The following is a 12222-nucleotide window of genomic DNA, read 5'->3' as shown; positions in this document are numbered from 1 at the left end:
CACAACACCAGGATCTTGAAACTGAAGCAGCCATCACTCACTTAATTATTTACACCTGTGTTCCTCCTCCTGACACGTCAAACAGTCCTCTGGGAAAAACACCTATTGATATTTCACTTCTTTTGTGTGTCATGAGATTCCAGATGTTTTTAAATCCAGTGGGCAATCCTACACAAGTATACTGTAGATGCCTGTTGGTCTGTGACCTATTCCAGTTATACATAGTTCTTTTCGTCAACGAATCACATGAAAGACAAGCGACGCAATAATCTCAGCAGTTTCTGACTTCTCTCCCTTAACCCCAAGCCCATTTGTTCCTACGTAAATCTGACACACAACCATTCACACTCACATTCTCATCTACGGACAATTTAGACTCACCAGTTAACCTGCATGTCTTTGAACTGTGGGAGGAAACCGGAGTACCCGGAGAAAACACATGTAATTGTTAAAAAAACAAAAAAACAACACTCCACCCTCCTGATTCTCCGACTCAGCTTTATTTTAAGTAGATTCTTGGTGATTATGCAGACATAACTGTCGATAAATTTTAACTTATAAAAAAACTGGCAAAGTAGAACGTCACAAAAAACAGGAAGATCGTGGGGATTAAATTTAAGGCCCTTTCAGAACCAATCAAGTAGGTCTCGTGTGATACTTTGCCATGAAAAGATCGGTTTAAAATTAACGACTCTGTTCTGTATCGTTTTCATAAATGTGTTGTTGAAGAAGTATACGTCAGAAGCCAGCTATCTTCACTCTTTGAAAAAGTAAAAGTCAATGTCAGTCTCACTGCACACAAACCAATTCACATCAAGTGCAATCAGTCAGCCCAGAATGGCATCAGGCGTCATTCAGTGAGTTAGCCAACTGCTTGTCGCTGTAAACTTCTTAAATGTAGTTACACACAATCTGAACGCAGCCTCGAGTGACGTCCCTCTGCTTTAGTTCAGTTAGCTGGCTTATAGAGTGATACTAAGAAGGTGGTGGTGGTGGCTCTGTTCCCGGTTCAATCTGTTTGTGGTGTCTCTTGTGTTGATGATGAAGTGGAAGTGGTGAGGTAGGCTCACAGAGCAGATCCTCCTGATCTCACTTTTTGGTAACAACCAGCACAGCTGAAGGCACCAAACCTAAAAAGACATGAAAAAAAATGTCAGATTCAGTCTGTAAAGCCCAGATTCCACCAAACTCAGTACGCTTTTTTTCCGTCTCCACTGTGAAAAGTTGTGGATGGTACCAATGGAACCCCTCTGTACCGTCCCCATTTCTGATCACCCCTCTGTTGGTGTACCTAGCACACAGATCTGGTGCTAAAAGGTGGAGCTGTGAACACTGCAGTCTGTTGATTTGTCAATAGAGGACGGTCACTCTGCTCAGGACTGAGTTGTGGCTGGTTTTGAAGCTCATGTAAGCACTGTTCATACCATGGAGAGTTTTATACATATAGCAAACTGTAACTATAAAATGAAAGGATGTTTTGCTGCCTCTCAAAGGAGCTGTAGTTGGAGAAAAAATAATTTAATTCACTGGGCCGACTGCTGGCGACTTTTAAGGTGGAACGTTAACTTGTAATTTTACGCAATGCATGAGGTGACAACATGAATCAATCAGCAGGGTCACTTTTGGTTCCAAAGGTACCATACTGAATGTCTTAGGTGGAAACTAGGCTTTAGTGTCTGAACTCAGCAAACCTGTCTCAGGTCCAGGTACAAAGACACATACACTGACAATTATTTAAAGATGGAGTGCAGGACTTTTTCACTTCTAAATAAACATCTGTTACGTTAAGTTCTTGCCAAACGAGTTTACACAATACTGATTAAGCCTCTCGCTACAGGGAAAGCTCTCCGTTTTTCCTCCATACCCTGGAGTTGTGTTGACTTGTGTCTGTAATGACTTTCCAGCGTAGTCGCAAGGGAAGTGATGCATTTTACATCACCGAGCCAGAGCTAAAGGGGCAGAAGGGAGGAGAGACCACAGTGATGGAGCAGCAGTTTGAGTATGGCAGAAGCTACGCCGGAAAATCCGAACAAGCATCCAAGAGAAGTTTCTGAAGTGAACTCTACTTTCAGAGGAAAGTTTGAAATTAAAAACAGAAAGTGATTGATGGTGTGGACAAACACAGCTCACCATTGCTATAGCTTTTCCTCGTTAAAGAGTGCAAAAGCAGAGAAGGAACTACGAGCAGACACAGATACTGCATTACTGCTTGCTCTTATTTGCATGGGAAAACCTGAAGAGAGCGCTCCTGGCGTTAGGGGGGATGCAACAAGTTAACCTGCAGGCATACGTCATGAGCACACGTCAACAGTGCACGTGTAAATACTCTTGCTGCCAGAGGGGGAAGACAAAAGTTCAGCACTCCAGCTTTAAATTATGTGTCTTACAGTAAGCGTGCTCTGTATTCAAGTGTAGTTCCCAGCCCGGCGCTCACCCAGTTCTTTAAGGGGCTTCTCCATGTCCAGTTCAGTGTAGACGTGACGGGGGTAGGGCGACAGCAGCGTGAAGTCCTGACCCTCAGGTGTGTTGCCATTCACCTGCACGTAGACGCGCACTGCCGCCAGCGGCTCCTGGGCCTTGAAGACTGCCGTGATGGTCGAGCCGTCCAACAGGCGTACCTTCAACAAAACAATGGATTAACACAGGAGCAACAGAAAAAATGATCATTTAAATTCAGATTTGAGGTCTTAAATTAAAAAATAAGTCAAAACCAATGATGAGTCTTAAACGTCTGTTCTGTTTTTAGTCTATTCATGTGTGCTGAGGTGGCGTGAGGAGCAGCATGTGGGTGTCACTGAAGCTTGTACCTGTATCCTGGACTCATCATACTCCTTCTTAGTGGGTGGAGGGCCGTGACTAGTGGGTGACGAGGGGCTGGGCTGGGCAGGTGCAGTCGTGCTGGGGGGTCCACCGCCTCCAAACTGAATGGGTAAAAAACAGAAACAAACAAACAATTATCTTAATTGTTACTGGTTCCAACAGAAGTGGTAATAGAGAGAAATATGAAGAGGACAGGGAAAACTGAAATTGGACAAGAAGCGAGATAAACAGTTGGGTTACCTTTTGTGCTCTCTCCTCTCTGTCTCGTGCAATCTTCTCTTTAACCCTTTGCCTGACAGAAAGAGAAGCAACACAATAAGAGGCATGAAGAACATACGTACAGTAGTTAAAATAATTTGCAAATTTTGACCGTCTGATGTGAAGTTGTAAGTGCTGTAGTGTGGGATCACCACTGTGCTGCTGACTTAAACTGAAAAGGGAACATGTCAGGGCTGAACGGTTAATCGAATTTTATTTCAATTATGATTTTAGCTTCCAACGATTATGACATAACAAGATAATCAAGATGTGCAGCATTCCGTTCCACAATGAAGCTCTTGTTTTGTCTTGTGTGATAAATCCAGCACACCTCTTTCCTTTACCCAGGGTGTTTACAGTAATCAGACACTTACTTGAATGCTTTTTAACACCTTTTCACGATTATTTTTTTTCACTAAATATAAGTCTGATTTTTGGACAAATACCTTGTTTTTTCCTATTCAAGCATTTCAGGGGATTATTAAGTAGTATATGTGTGGTCCTGTGCAGTTGGACGGTTTTATGTAGGAAAGTGGTTATTAGAGTGAATTTAATCTACATTTTGCCAGCAAATAAGTGCAAATAAAAGATGAGGATTAGTGGGAGGTTTAAAGATTTGTAGCATCAGAAATGTGGACTTTCATACAGAAGAGTTTGATTCATTTTGATAAAAGAATCTAAAAGACGGATTAATCACATTGCATGAAATGTTTGTAGTGATTAAGACCCCACAAATTCAAAATCTGAGACTATTTAATGACTTTTAAGGCCTGCTATTTATAAAATTGAAGACATTTTAAGACTTTTTAAGAACCTGCAAAAAATGTGTTTACCACAGTGTGCTCAATGTTGCCAACCTTGCGTCTTTCCTGCTAAATTAAAACCCTCTTTGTGACTTTCTAATAAGCAACTAGCGACAAATTTTGCAGCCTGTTTACCAGAGAAAAAGCGAGGATTATATTTGAATATATCAGATTGTAATTTGTTCCCATGATTGCTGCTCAGAGTAATTACAGTCCACGGCTCACAGAGTCTTCAGTAATTTCCCTTTTTGGTAAAATGTTCCTTTTATAGTCTTCAGAGAGAAGTTAAGTAATTTCTTTAGGGAACAGAAAATATGAAGAGTGGAAACATGTTTGGATATTTAGGTACATTATTATTTCAGCTCTGGTCAAACATGACAATGTGGTCCTGTACTGTTACTAAGCCCCAGTGTCACAGACATCATTATCTGAATAACTGTGTTATAGTGAATACTTTACCTTGCCAGTTTGTCCTCCATCTTCTCTCTCCTGCGCTGATCAGCAAGTTTTTTCATGTCATCATCCTGCATCTTCTGGCGAATCTGCTGCAGCTCTTGGCCCTGTTTCCTCCGCTGCTTCTCCCTCTCCAACTCCTCTGCCCGCTCTCGCTCTCGTCTCTCCGCCTGCTTCACCCGCATCAGCTCCTCTAGCCTGAAAAAACACGCACACACATTTGCCTTTTTTTACACGCTGCAGATTTTCCAACAGAAGGAGGAGGCATGAATGAACAGAAATGTATTTCCCCATTATGTTTAGCAAACTGATGATGGCAGATTATATTTTCAGTGATTTTTAGGTGAACTAAAGTTATGTCAGGAGTAGAGGCTGTGAGTTGGACATTCAGCACTGGAAGGATTTTGTCAGTGGTGTGTGCACTCTGACCTTTTAACTTGCTCAAGTTTCTCCTCCTCCGTCATCGGCCTCTTTGCACTCTGGTCACCCTCCAAGTCTTCACCTGCTGTCCCTGCAGCCGAAAAGAAATGCACATGAGAAAGTGAAAGAGGAAAAAAGAGAGACAGAGAGACATACTGTGTGGTGTTAAAACGTCTTACTGTCAACCACAATTCAAAGCAAAAGTTGCATGCTGACAGAATAAGGTTACCTAACCTACACACCTGACACCACAAACCTTACACCCTCAGTGTGGAGTGGACTCAGAAAACCTCGACAACAAAACACTAACGGAGACAAACAGAGAGAGCCGACCACTTCAAGCACCACGGTGGAGGTGATGAGAATAGAAAGCAAAAACTGAAGGGTGTATCACATTCAGAGCAAATTAACAGTAATGCCCACCTCATTTACTCAAACTAATTCAGAATTTATGCCTCGTTTATAGATATAAAATACATGCTACTGAACATGTGACTATAAGACTGGGCAATATGGAGAAATTCCTGTCACATTGTGTGCAATTTTTTTTATCATTATATCAATATATATCCTGTTATAGTTTTGTTTTTTTCCTTCTAATTTTGTAGAAGATTCCTGTACACTTTTTGAACTTTATCTTATTAGATAAAACTGATGTTTTCCTTTGGGGACATAATTTACAGTTGAAAAAAGTAATACATCGCAATATATCGCAATCAGTTTCACTACAATACTCAGCATATCACAACATATTAAGTCACAATAATATATATATTGCCCCACAGTATGTATATATCTTCATATTGCACATCCCTAGATGGCTTTTATGTTGGTGTCTGATGTGCTTCCATCGCCCTGACCTTCAGCTGTGTCTGCAAGCGACGGCTGCTCTGTAGTCGACTGGCTGTCTGCTTCTCCTCCCAGGACGTTCCCCACAGGAGGCACATAGGGCTCATCAATGTCTGGGTCGTTCTCATGTTCCATTAACCTGAGGAGAGCACATCACAAGGCAAAGATGAGAGCTGCAGCTTTGTTGATTACAAGACAAATATGCAGGTGAATCAGCAGCACAGGTAAGTGATGACAGAGGAGCTCACAGGTGGCTCAACACGAGCATGGTCACTTCTTTTTTTTTTTTTTTTATTTATGAACACTTTACGTTCAATATGTATAGGAACAAAAGAAAAAGAAAAATGAAAAGCAGTACACCAGGGAAAAAAGACAAATATGAGGTCATGGGATGTTTGATACAATAATCATGTGGAGTCTGTCTCACTTGCTAAATAAACACATCATTTTCTCCACTGTTTTTCTCCCAATTCTTTTTGATGTTGTATGGAATATGTCATCTGTTCCAGAAGATGTAAGTGTTTAACAGTATTAATAAAGAGACTGGCAGTGGGCGGTATTTCTGGAGCCAGTATTTGGTAATGGCATTTTTATTTGCTGCCGGCAGGATCTTTAGTAGAAAGATATCATCTTTACTTAGTCTGTTAAGGATGTGTCCAAGATAAAGGGACTTGAATGTTTTTGAGATGATTGTTGCTACTTCCTTCCAGAACATCTGAATAAAAGATCAAGACCAAAAACTATGGGCATGGTCAACCAGGATTTCTCCAGCGGAAGTTTGTCTGGGAGTTAGTGGAGGTCAGCTGTGTTTCCCAGGCATTCAGCTCAGGTATTGAATGCCTAGCTCCTTTTCTCCATCGTCGTTTCACTTAGTCTGTACTGCCCTTACTCAGTGATGTGATGCCATGGTAGTAGCAGGGTCACTTCTGTGTATGTGTGTCAGACTCACCAGTCCATGGCTTGCTCTATCCCCTGGTTTCCTGTGTTGGCCACAGCCTTTTCCCTGAAAACACGTGACAAAGGACAGTCAGGTCCACTCCAATGTTACACAGGTTTACTTTCACTTCTCAGGAAGTAATCTCAGTTCTATGAACTACATTAACCAGGATGAATGTTTGGATATGGTGTCACTCACGCTCTGTTTCTGTCAAAGCCCATCTCCAGCAGGCTCTCTAGTGTTGTTAGCTCTGCCATTTTGACCTGAAACAGATTGTATTCATACCTTCACATTAACAAGTCATTCAAGTTTCATTTGGATGTACTGTCACTCTGCTATTAGCTCCTGATAACAGAGGGTAAGTCACAATAATGAACCCAATACAATTCTGTAAACTTGTAACACTATCTAAAAATCAATACAACAGCTCATGACTTTACTTTAGCTCAGTCCTGTCTAAAGGAGCTATATCACCCCTGTAGTCTGAATATAACGCTGTATGAACACACATTATACAACCTCACAACACACTTGTTTACCCCAGCTCGCTAGTTGCAGCCATTTAATATCATAACTGTCGTTATGCTGAGTGCTAAAATTAGCATTAATGTGGCTAACGTTCAAATTGCGAAAGCTAGCTGAGAAGCCTCGTTAGCTAGCACGATTAAAAACGACCCGGAACTCTCGCGAGCTCTCCGTCACTACATCTGTTAATGTCTGTTCATATGTTACATGTAAAGGCACACATGTGTGTTATTTTATTTCCTACAGAGGCAACATTAGCTAATATATTCATGGAGACAACGTTAGTTAGCTACTCACACATCAGGCAGCACCGCTTCAACTATATGGGAACACGCATGGGTCAAACAGAACCGCACGAGAATAGCGATTTTTTTTCGGGCTCCCTGTGCGGCTGTTTCTGAAACAATCTTCTGAAGTCTTCTTATGATGTTCTTATAATGTTTGTGCATTAATATATCTACATCCATCATACCCGTTATTAATGACACTTGACAGTAGTCAGATATTCTCAGGCAAAACATATTTTTTCATACAGAAGTTTCCCACTCTACCATTTTGTCATATATTGATATGTATTATTACAGTCACTTTATCTTTACTTAGGTCACTGTTTTATAAACGTTTACACCTCTTTGTACACATATAAATGAGGCAATGGGCTCCTGGGCACAGATATGCAGAGGGCCCCGCCACCTTTGCAGCATATGAGCAAGGCAGGTTTTGGTTTTGTCTTGTTCTTGCATCTCGTTGTAGTCATGCATCTCTTCGTGGTTTTATGTCTCTTTTTGTTGTTGTTTCACATTTGTCATCATTATGTGTCTCATAGCAGTTCTTTTGCAGCCCTTGGTGGACTTTTTGAGTCTTGTCCTGGCTGGCATGAGTTCATTTGAATGACATTCTCTTTATCTGAGGAACTTAGGTGTCTAGTTTCTGTCCTTCTTTTGTCATTTTATTTATTAATTTATTCATGTTTATTACATGGTGCCTATATTATATTTGTCTCATAAAGCACTTTGTAACTGTGAATAAAGTCTATTATTATTGTTAGTATTTTGCAGGTAAAGGCCAGAGGGGCCCTGACATGTAGTAAACCTATCCCTAGGTTTACTACATTCATGTTTACATTCAGTTTATTAATTTGTATTTACTGTCTAATTTATGTTTATATTACTTTATTCTATATTTAATTTATCTTATATGTAATCCCTTATTTTAAAATCTAATATGTTTAGATTCTCATTTTGTTTTTACTTGTGTGATCTTCTTCTTCTTCTTCTTCTTCTATATATATGTAATTTGCATTCTTCTAGGGAGCCTGAGCTTTTCATTGCCAGCAGCTGCCTAATTTTTGTGCATAGGCTATAATGGATAAAGAACTTTAACTTTATCTCTGACAATAAACTTGACAAATATGACGATAGATTATTCACCTGTGTTGGAAGAAGTCTGCAGATCCTTTGAAACGTAAATGTAAAACCACAGTACAAAAATACTCTTATAGGTTAAGTAAAAAATCCTGAATTTAATATATTTTTTAAGTGCCATATCATTATATATTTGATATCTTGGAGTATCATTGATGCAAGAATGTGAGCAGCTAGCTATTAAAAGATCTTAATGACTTTATGTCCTGCTGAGCAGCCAAACCTGTAAAAATGTGCAGCAATATAAAGTATAAAGTTCAACACCTGCCTGTGAAATGTATGAGATGTAGAAGTGTAAAACACCATAAAAAGGAAACACTCTGGAAAAGTACAAACACCTTGCCTGTGGCATTGCTTGAATGACCAGTGCAGCTACCTCTGGACTTTATCTGTACAAACTGGAACACCCTTTCAGTGTCTTTCACACAGGTTGGGTATAGATGTCTTCAATGTACTCTCTCGGGCTGAGTTATATACAGATAGGTGACGAGAGGGGGTCAAAAGAGCGGAAGTCCCCCCTCTTTGTTAACTGTTTTATAATTTTTTTATTATAAACTCACTAAACACCAGTTAAAGCCACACAAAGTGATGCATGAATTCTTGTCTTTATGTGTAGCGTCTTCTTCACAGTAGACTTAATACAAATATATAAAGTTATATGTGTCTCTACTTGTGTTACACAACAATTGTGACAAATGAAGCTGTGGGCTCAAATTCAACCACTGCTGTAACATAAATATTTTGATATGTGATCCTGAGGGACAGTTAGTCTAAATTATGTAAACAACGTAAAACAAGTTCAACAGGTACTTTGTTTACTCTTAAGAGACAAAGAAGGAAGGAAGGAAGGAAGGAAAGAAAAGGAGCTAAACTTTGACTTGTGCGTCTTGGGTGCATCAACTGCAGTAAACTTTCTCTCCACTTGGTTGTTTAAACAGTTAATTATAATTAGGTCGTCCCCATATGAGGTATGTCTCTGTATGGTGCTGAGAGAATGTGACATCCGAGGCAGGAAGCAGTGACACAGTGAATGAAGAGGCCTAAGTGCGAGGAGGCTGATTTTGAAGTGCTTTGGGGCCCGCTGGTGTCTCTTGTTAGCTGCTCTCCATCTTGTGTGATTTTTATCCCGTCTTCGTGTGTCTGTGGGTGTTCAAACAGAATGCAATTTGCTGACTTTTATGGGAAGGTTGGGTCTGTTACATATTTACAGTGAGTGTAATGATTAATTTTTTCGCTCTCCCCCACGCAGTCTTAAGCAGCCATCATTCACAAGTCTGCCATTTCTCAGGAAAAGACTCCTTCCTCAGCCTGCTCACTCCTATCTGACTACTCTCTCCTCTCATCACTGTTTTTCTCTCCTGTTTGCCATTTATTTCTTTGGCTTGCTTTTCCCCTCGCACTCAATCTGTCTTTTTATTCTGTTTAGCACTTTTCTCTCAGAATTAATGACTGAAATGAGCCTCATTTGCAGTATTTTCCCGGTGAGTATGAACTTTTTATATACATTTAAATGTGAATTGTAACTTAGTAATCAAAGACACTGTTTTATTTTAACATATATCAGCCACTTTACACATACATAGGACAGATCTAGTTGCTTTTACACTAAGGGTATCGTGTAATTTTGTATTGATTGACTCTGTAAGCAACCTGTCACTGGAAGATCTGTGATTGGAAATGTCAACCACAGATCATCCTTTGGGCAATATCGCCATTAAAATGGAATGAAATGCAATCTTTAACTTTGTAGATTTTAACCTGAGGTAACTCCTATCAAAAAGGTCAGAAAGGCAAGAGTGAAGGTGTCTACTATTGTTGAGTTAAGCCTTCTTCAAATATGATACTTCTTCTCAAACTGTCACAGTACGGACCAGGTCAGACTCTTCACCACAAATACATCCATGCTAATTTGAATGCTTAGATTCCCGATATCTCTAAATGCACTACTAACACATTCACAGTGGAATAATCTAGTAAAATGTGTGGCTGGATGTGCAAAGTCGAAGGAGTCAACAGGGGTGAAGGTCTCTTTAGTCCACCCTTAAATTATTTTATGGCCCTGTTTTTCACCGAAAGACAGGGTTAAAGGTCAAAGCTCAGTCGGCATAACTTAATTAGGAAATGATGCACGTTCGTGTTTACTGCTTGTGCTCAAAGTCATATCAGTGTCTGTTTGTAAAAGATTAATTTCAGTGGTCTAAAGGCTAAAATTCATGTGCTGGGGTGGCACTCCCTCCTGACTCCTATCACACTTTCATTGAGTGAATGACCCTGATTTTTATTGGCATCATAAGGGTAACAAGTTTCTTAGGCACAGTAAAGAGCAAGATCAGAGGACTGTGATGGGTGATATCTTAGTAACCTTTTATTAGGTTAGGTGTGGCTAGTATTATCACATGAGCGTGCAGATAATAAAAATGCAGTGAAATAATTTGATTTCATGTGGGCAACACAGCCAAAAGAGGGCAGCATTATTACACATGTACTTTATAACTAGTGCCATGCAGCTCAATGTGTAGCATTGTGAAATTCTTATCTTTGAATCATTGCAGGGATCTGTAACTTTATGGGTATTGAAACAATAATCCTTTAATATAATCCGTCAAAGGCCTGAAGAGTGTCTTTAATGTGTATTTTAATTGTCAAACAGGCATAATCACATAAATGAACAACTTTCACTCCTCATAAATATTTCCAAACACTTGAAGTAACCACCATCTATTTGTCTAAGTGAAATGTTAGATGTCAGCAGAAGGATGTAAAGCCAATATTGTGGTGAAATGAATACCACCACCACCACCACCACCACGTTCTCATGGTGCTGTCAGCTGTGCTATGTCTGTGGGTCTCACCAGCTGTAACAGCATCTCCATATGGAAAAAACTCTGGCTTCCAGTGGAGCTGCTGTTATCTGTGGAGGGACACCTCTTGTCATCGAGAAGCTGCTGGGACACTCTGAAGCTTACAATTCACACATTTCAAAAGTCAGTGGGTTGTGTGCAATAACATCTTTTTACTATTTATACAGTATGTGTTTTTTATCCTTATTTCTGTACAGGTTGCTGGATGAAATAAAATTAAACTGATCCTTTAAATCATGTGTAACTGTCTTTCTGTTTCATTATTGTGTTTTATGCACACAGAAAACAAAAAATGACATTGAGTGACACCACACTTTATCATTAGCCTACATATTATGTGTGTGTATGATATGAAAACAAAAACGAAAACTACATAAGCAACACTTAAATTGTAAAAATGTACCAGATGTTTTAGTGAAAATAGTAAATTACTGTTCTTTAGACACTACTGACTTTACACATAGAGGCAAAAGAAAACAAAAAGGAGAGCAATCAAAACATATTTGCACTATTAGTTGTTATTTAAATAATACAGTATCAGATATGACTTTAACAGATTTCAAACTGACTTAACAGCAACCCATAGTGTAAATACTGGTAATATTATCAGTTTCAATGTGGAGAGTACATAGAGAGTGCAATACTTTTATTCAAGTGTAACACAGGAGGCTTTCAAGATTCATTACATACAGAGGCAAGAGAAAAACGGAGCATATTACATGTAAGCCTGAAAAACATTACAAGACTTTCATGCTGATATAATGACACCACAAAGGACTAAAATAGAAGACTCTTTTCAGCTTCTGGTTGAGAGTGAAATTTTGGTTGAATTTAAATGAATTGTACGACTATTATAACAGGTCAGGTCAAGT

At 39.5% G+C, this 12222-nt stretch overlaps 1 protein-coding gene across 4 annotated transcripts; it reads right to left on the bottom strand.

Annotated features, from left to right (window-relative positions):
* Positions 1-478: 478 nt before the first annotated feature.
* On the bottom strand, positions 479-7441 carry ubxn1 (UBX domain protein 1). Of its 4 annotated transcripts, none has more exons than XM_033609460.2 (10): positions 7363-7441; positions 6739-6803; positions 6553-6606; positions 5615-5742; positions 4764-4845; positions 4341-4532; positions 3061-3112; positions 2808-2921; positions 2435-2618; positions 479-1130 (listed from the first exon to the last, which is right to left on the bottom strand). In XM_033609460.2, exons 2-10 carry the CDS (start codon positions 6795-6797, stop codon positions 1090-1092), a joined length of 906 nt encoding a protein of 301 aa, XP_033465351.1. In that variant the 5' UTR covers positions 6798-6803; positions 7363-7441; the 3' UTR covers positions 479-1089. The 4 variants fall into 4 exon arrangements, with proteins under 4 accessions (XP_033465351.1, XP_033465429.1, XP_033465508.1 ...); XM_033609538.2 differs by lacking the exon at positions 7363-7441 and adding an exon at positions 7060-7176; XM_033609617.2 differs by lacking the exon at positions 7363-7441 and adding an exon at positions 7080-7108.
* Between the last annotated feature and the right edge of the window lie 4781 nt (positions 7442-12222).

This window comes from Epinephelus lanceolatus, chromosome 7 (assembly GCF_041903045.1).
Source record: "Epinephelus lanceolatus isolate andai-2023 chromosome 7, ASM4190304v1, whole genome shotgun sequence".
In the NCBI taxonomy this organism is placed as follows: domain Eukaryota; kingdom Metazoa; phylum Chordata; class Actinopteri; order Perciformes; family Serranidae; genus Epinephelus; species Epinephelus lanceolatus.
Note: the sequence above shows the minus strand (reverse complement) of the source record. Positions and strands in the feature narration are given on the sequence as shown.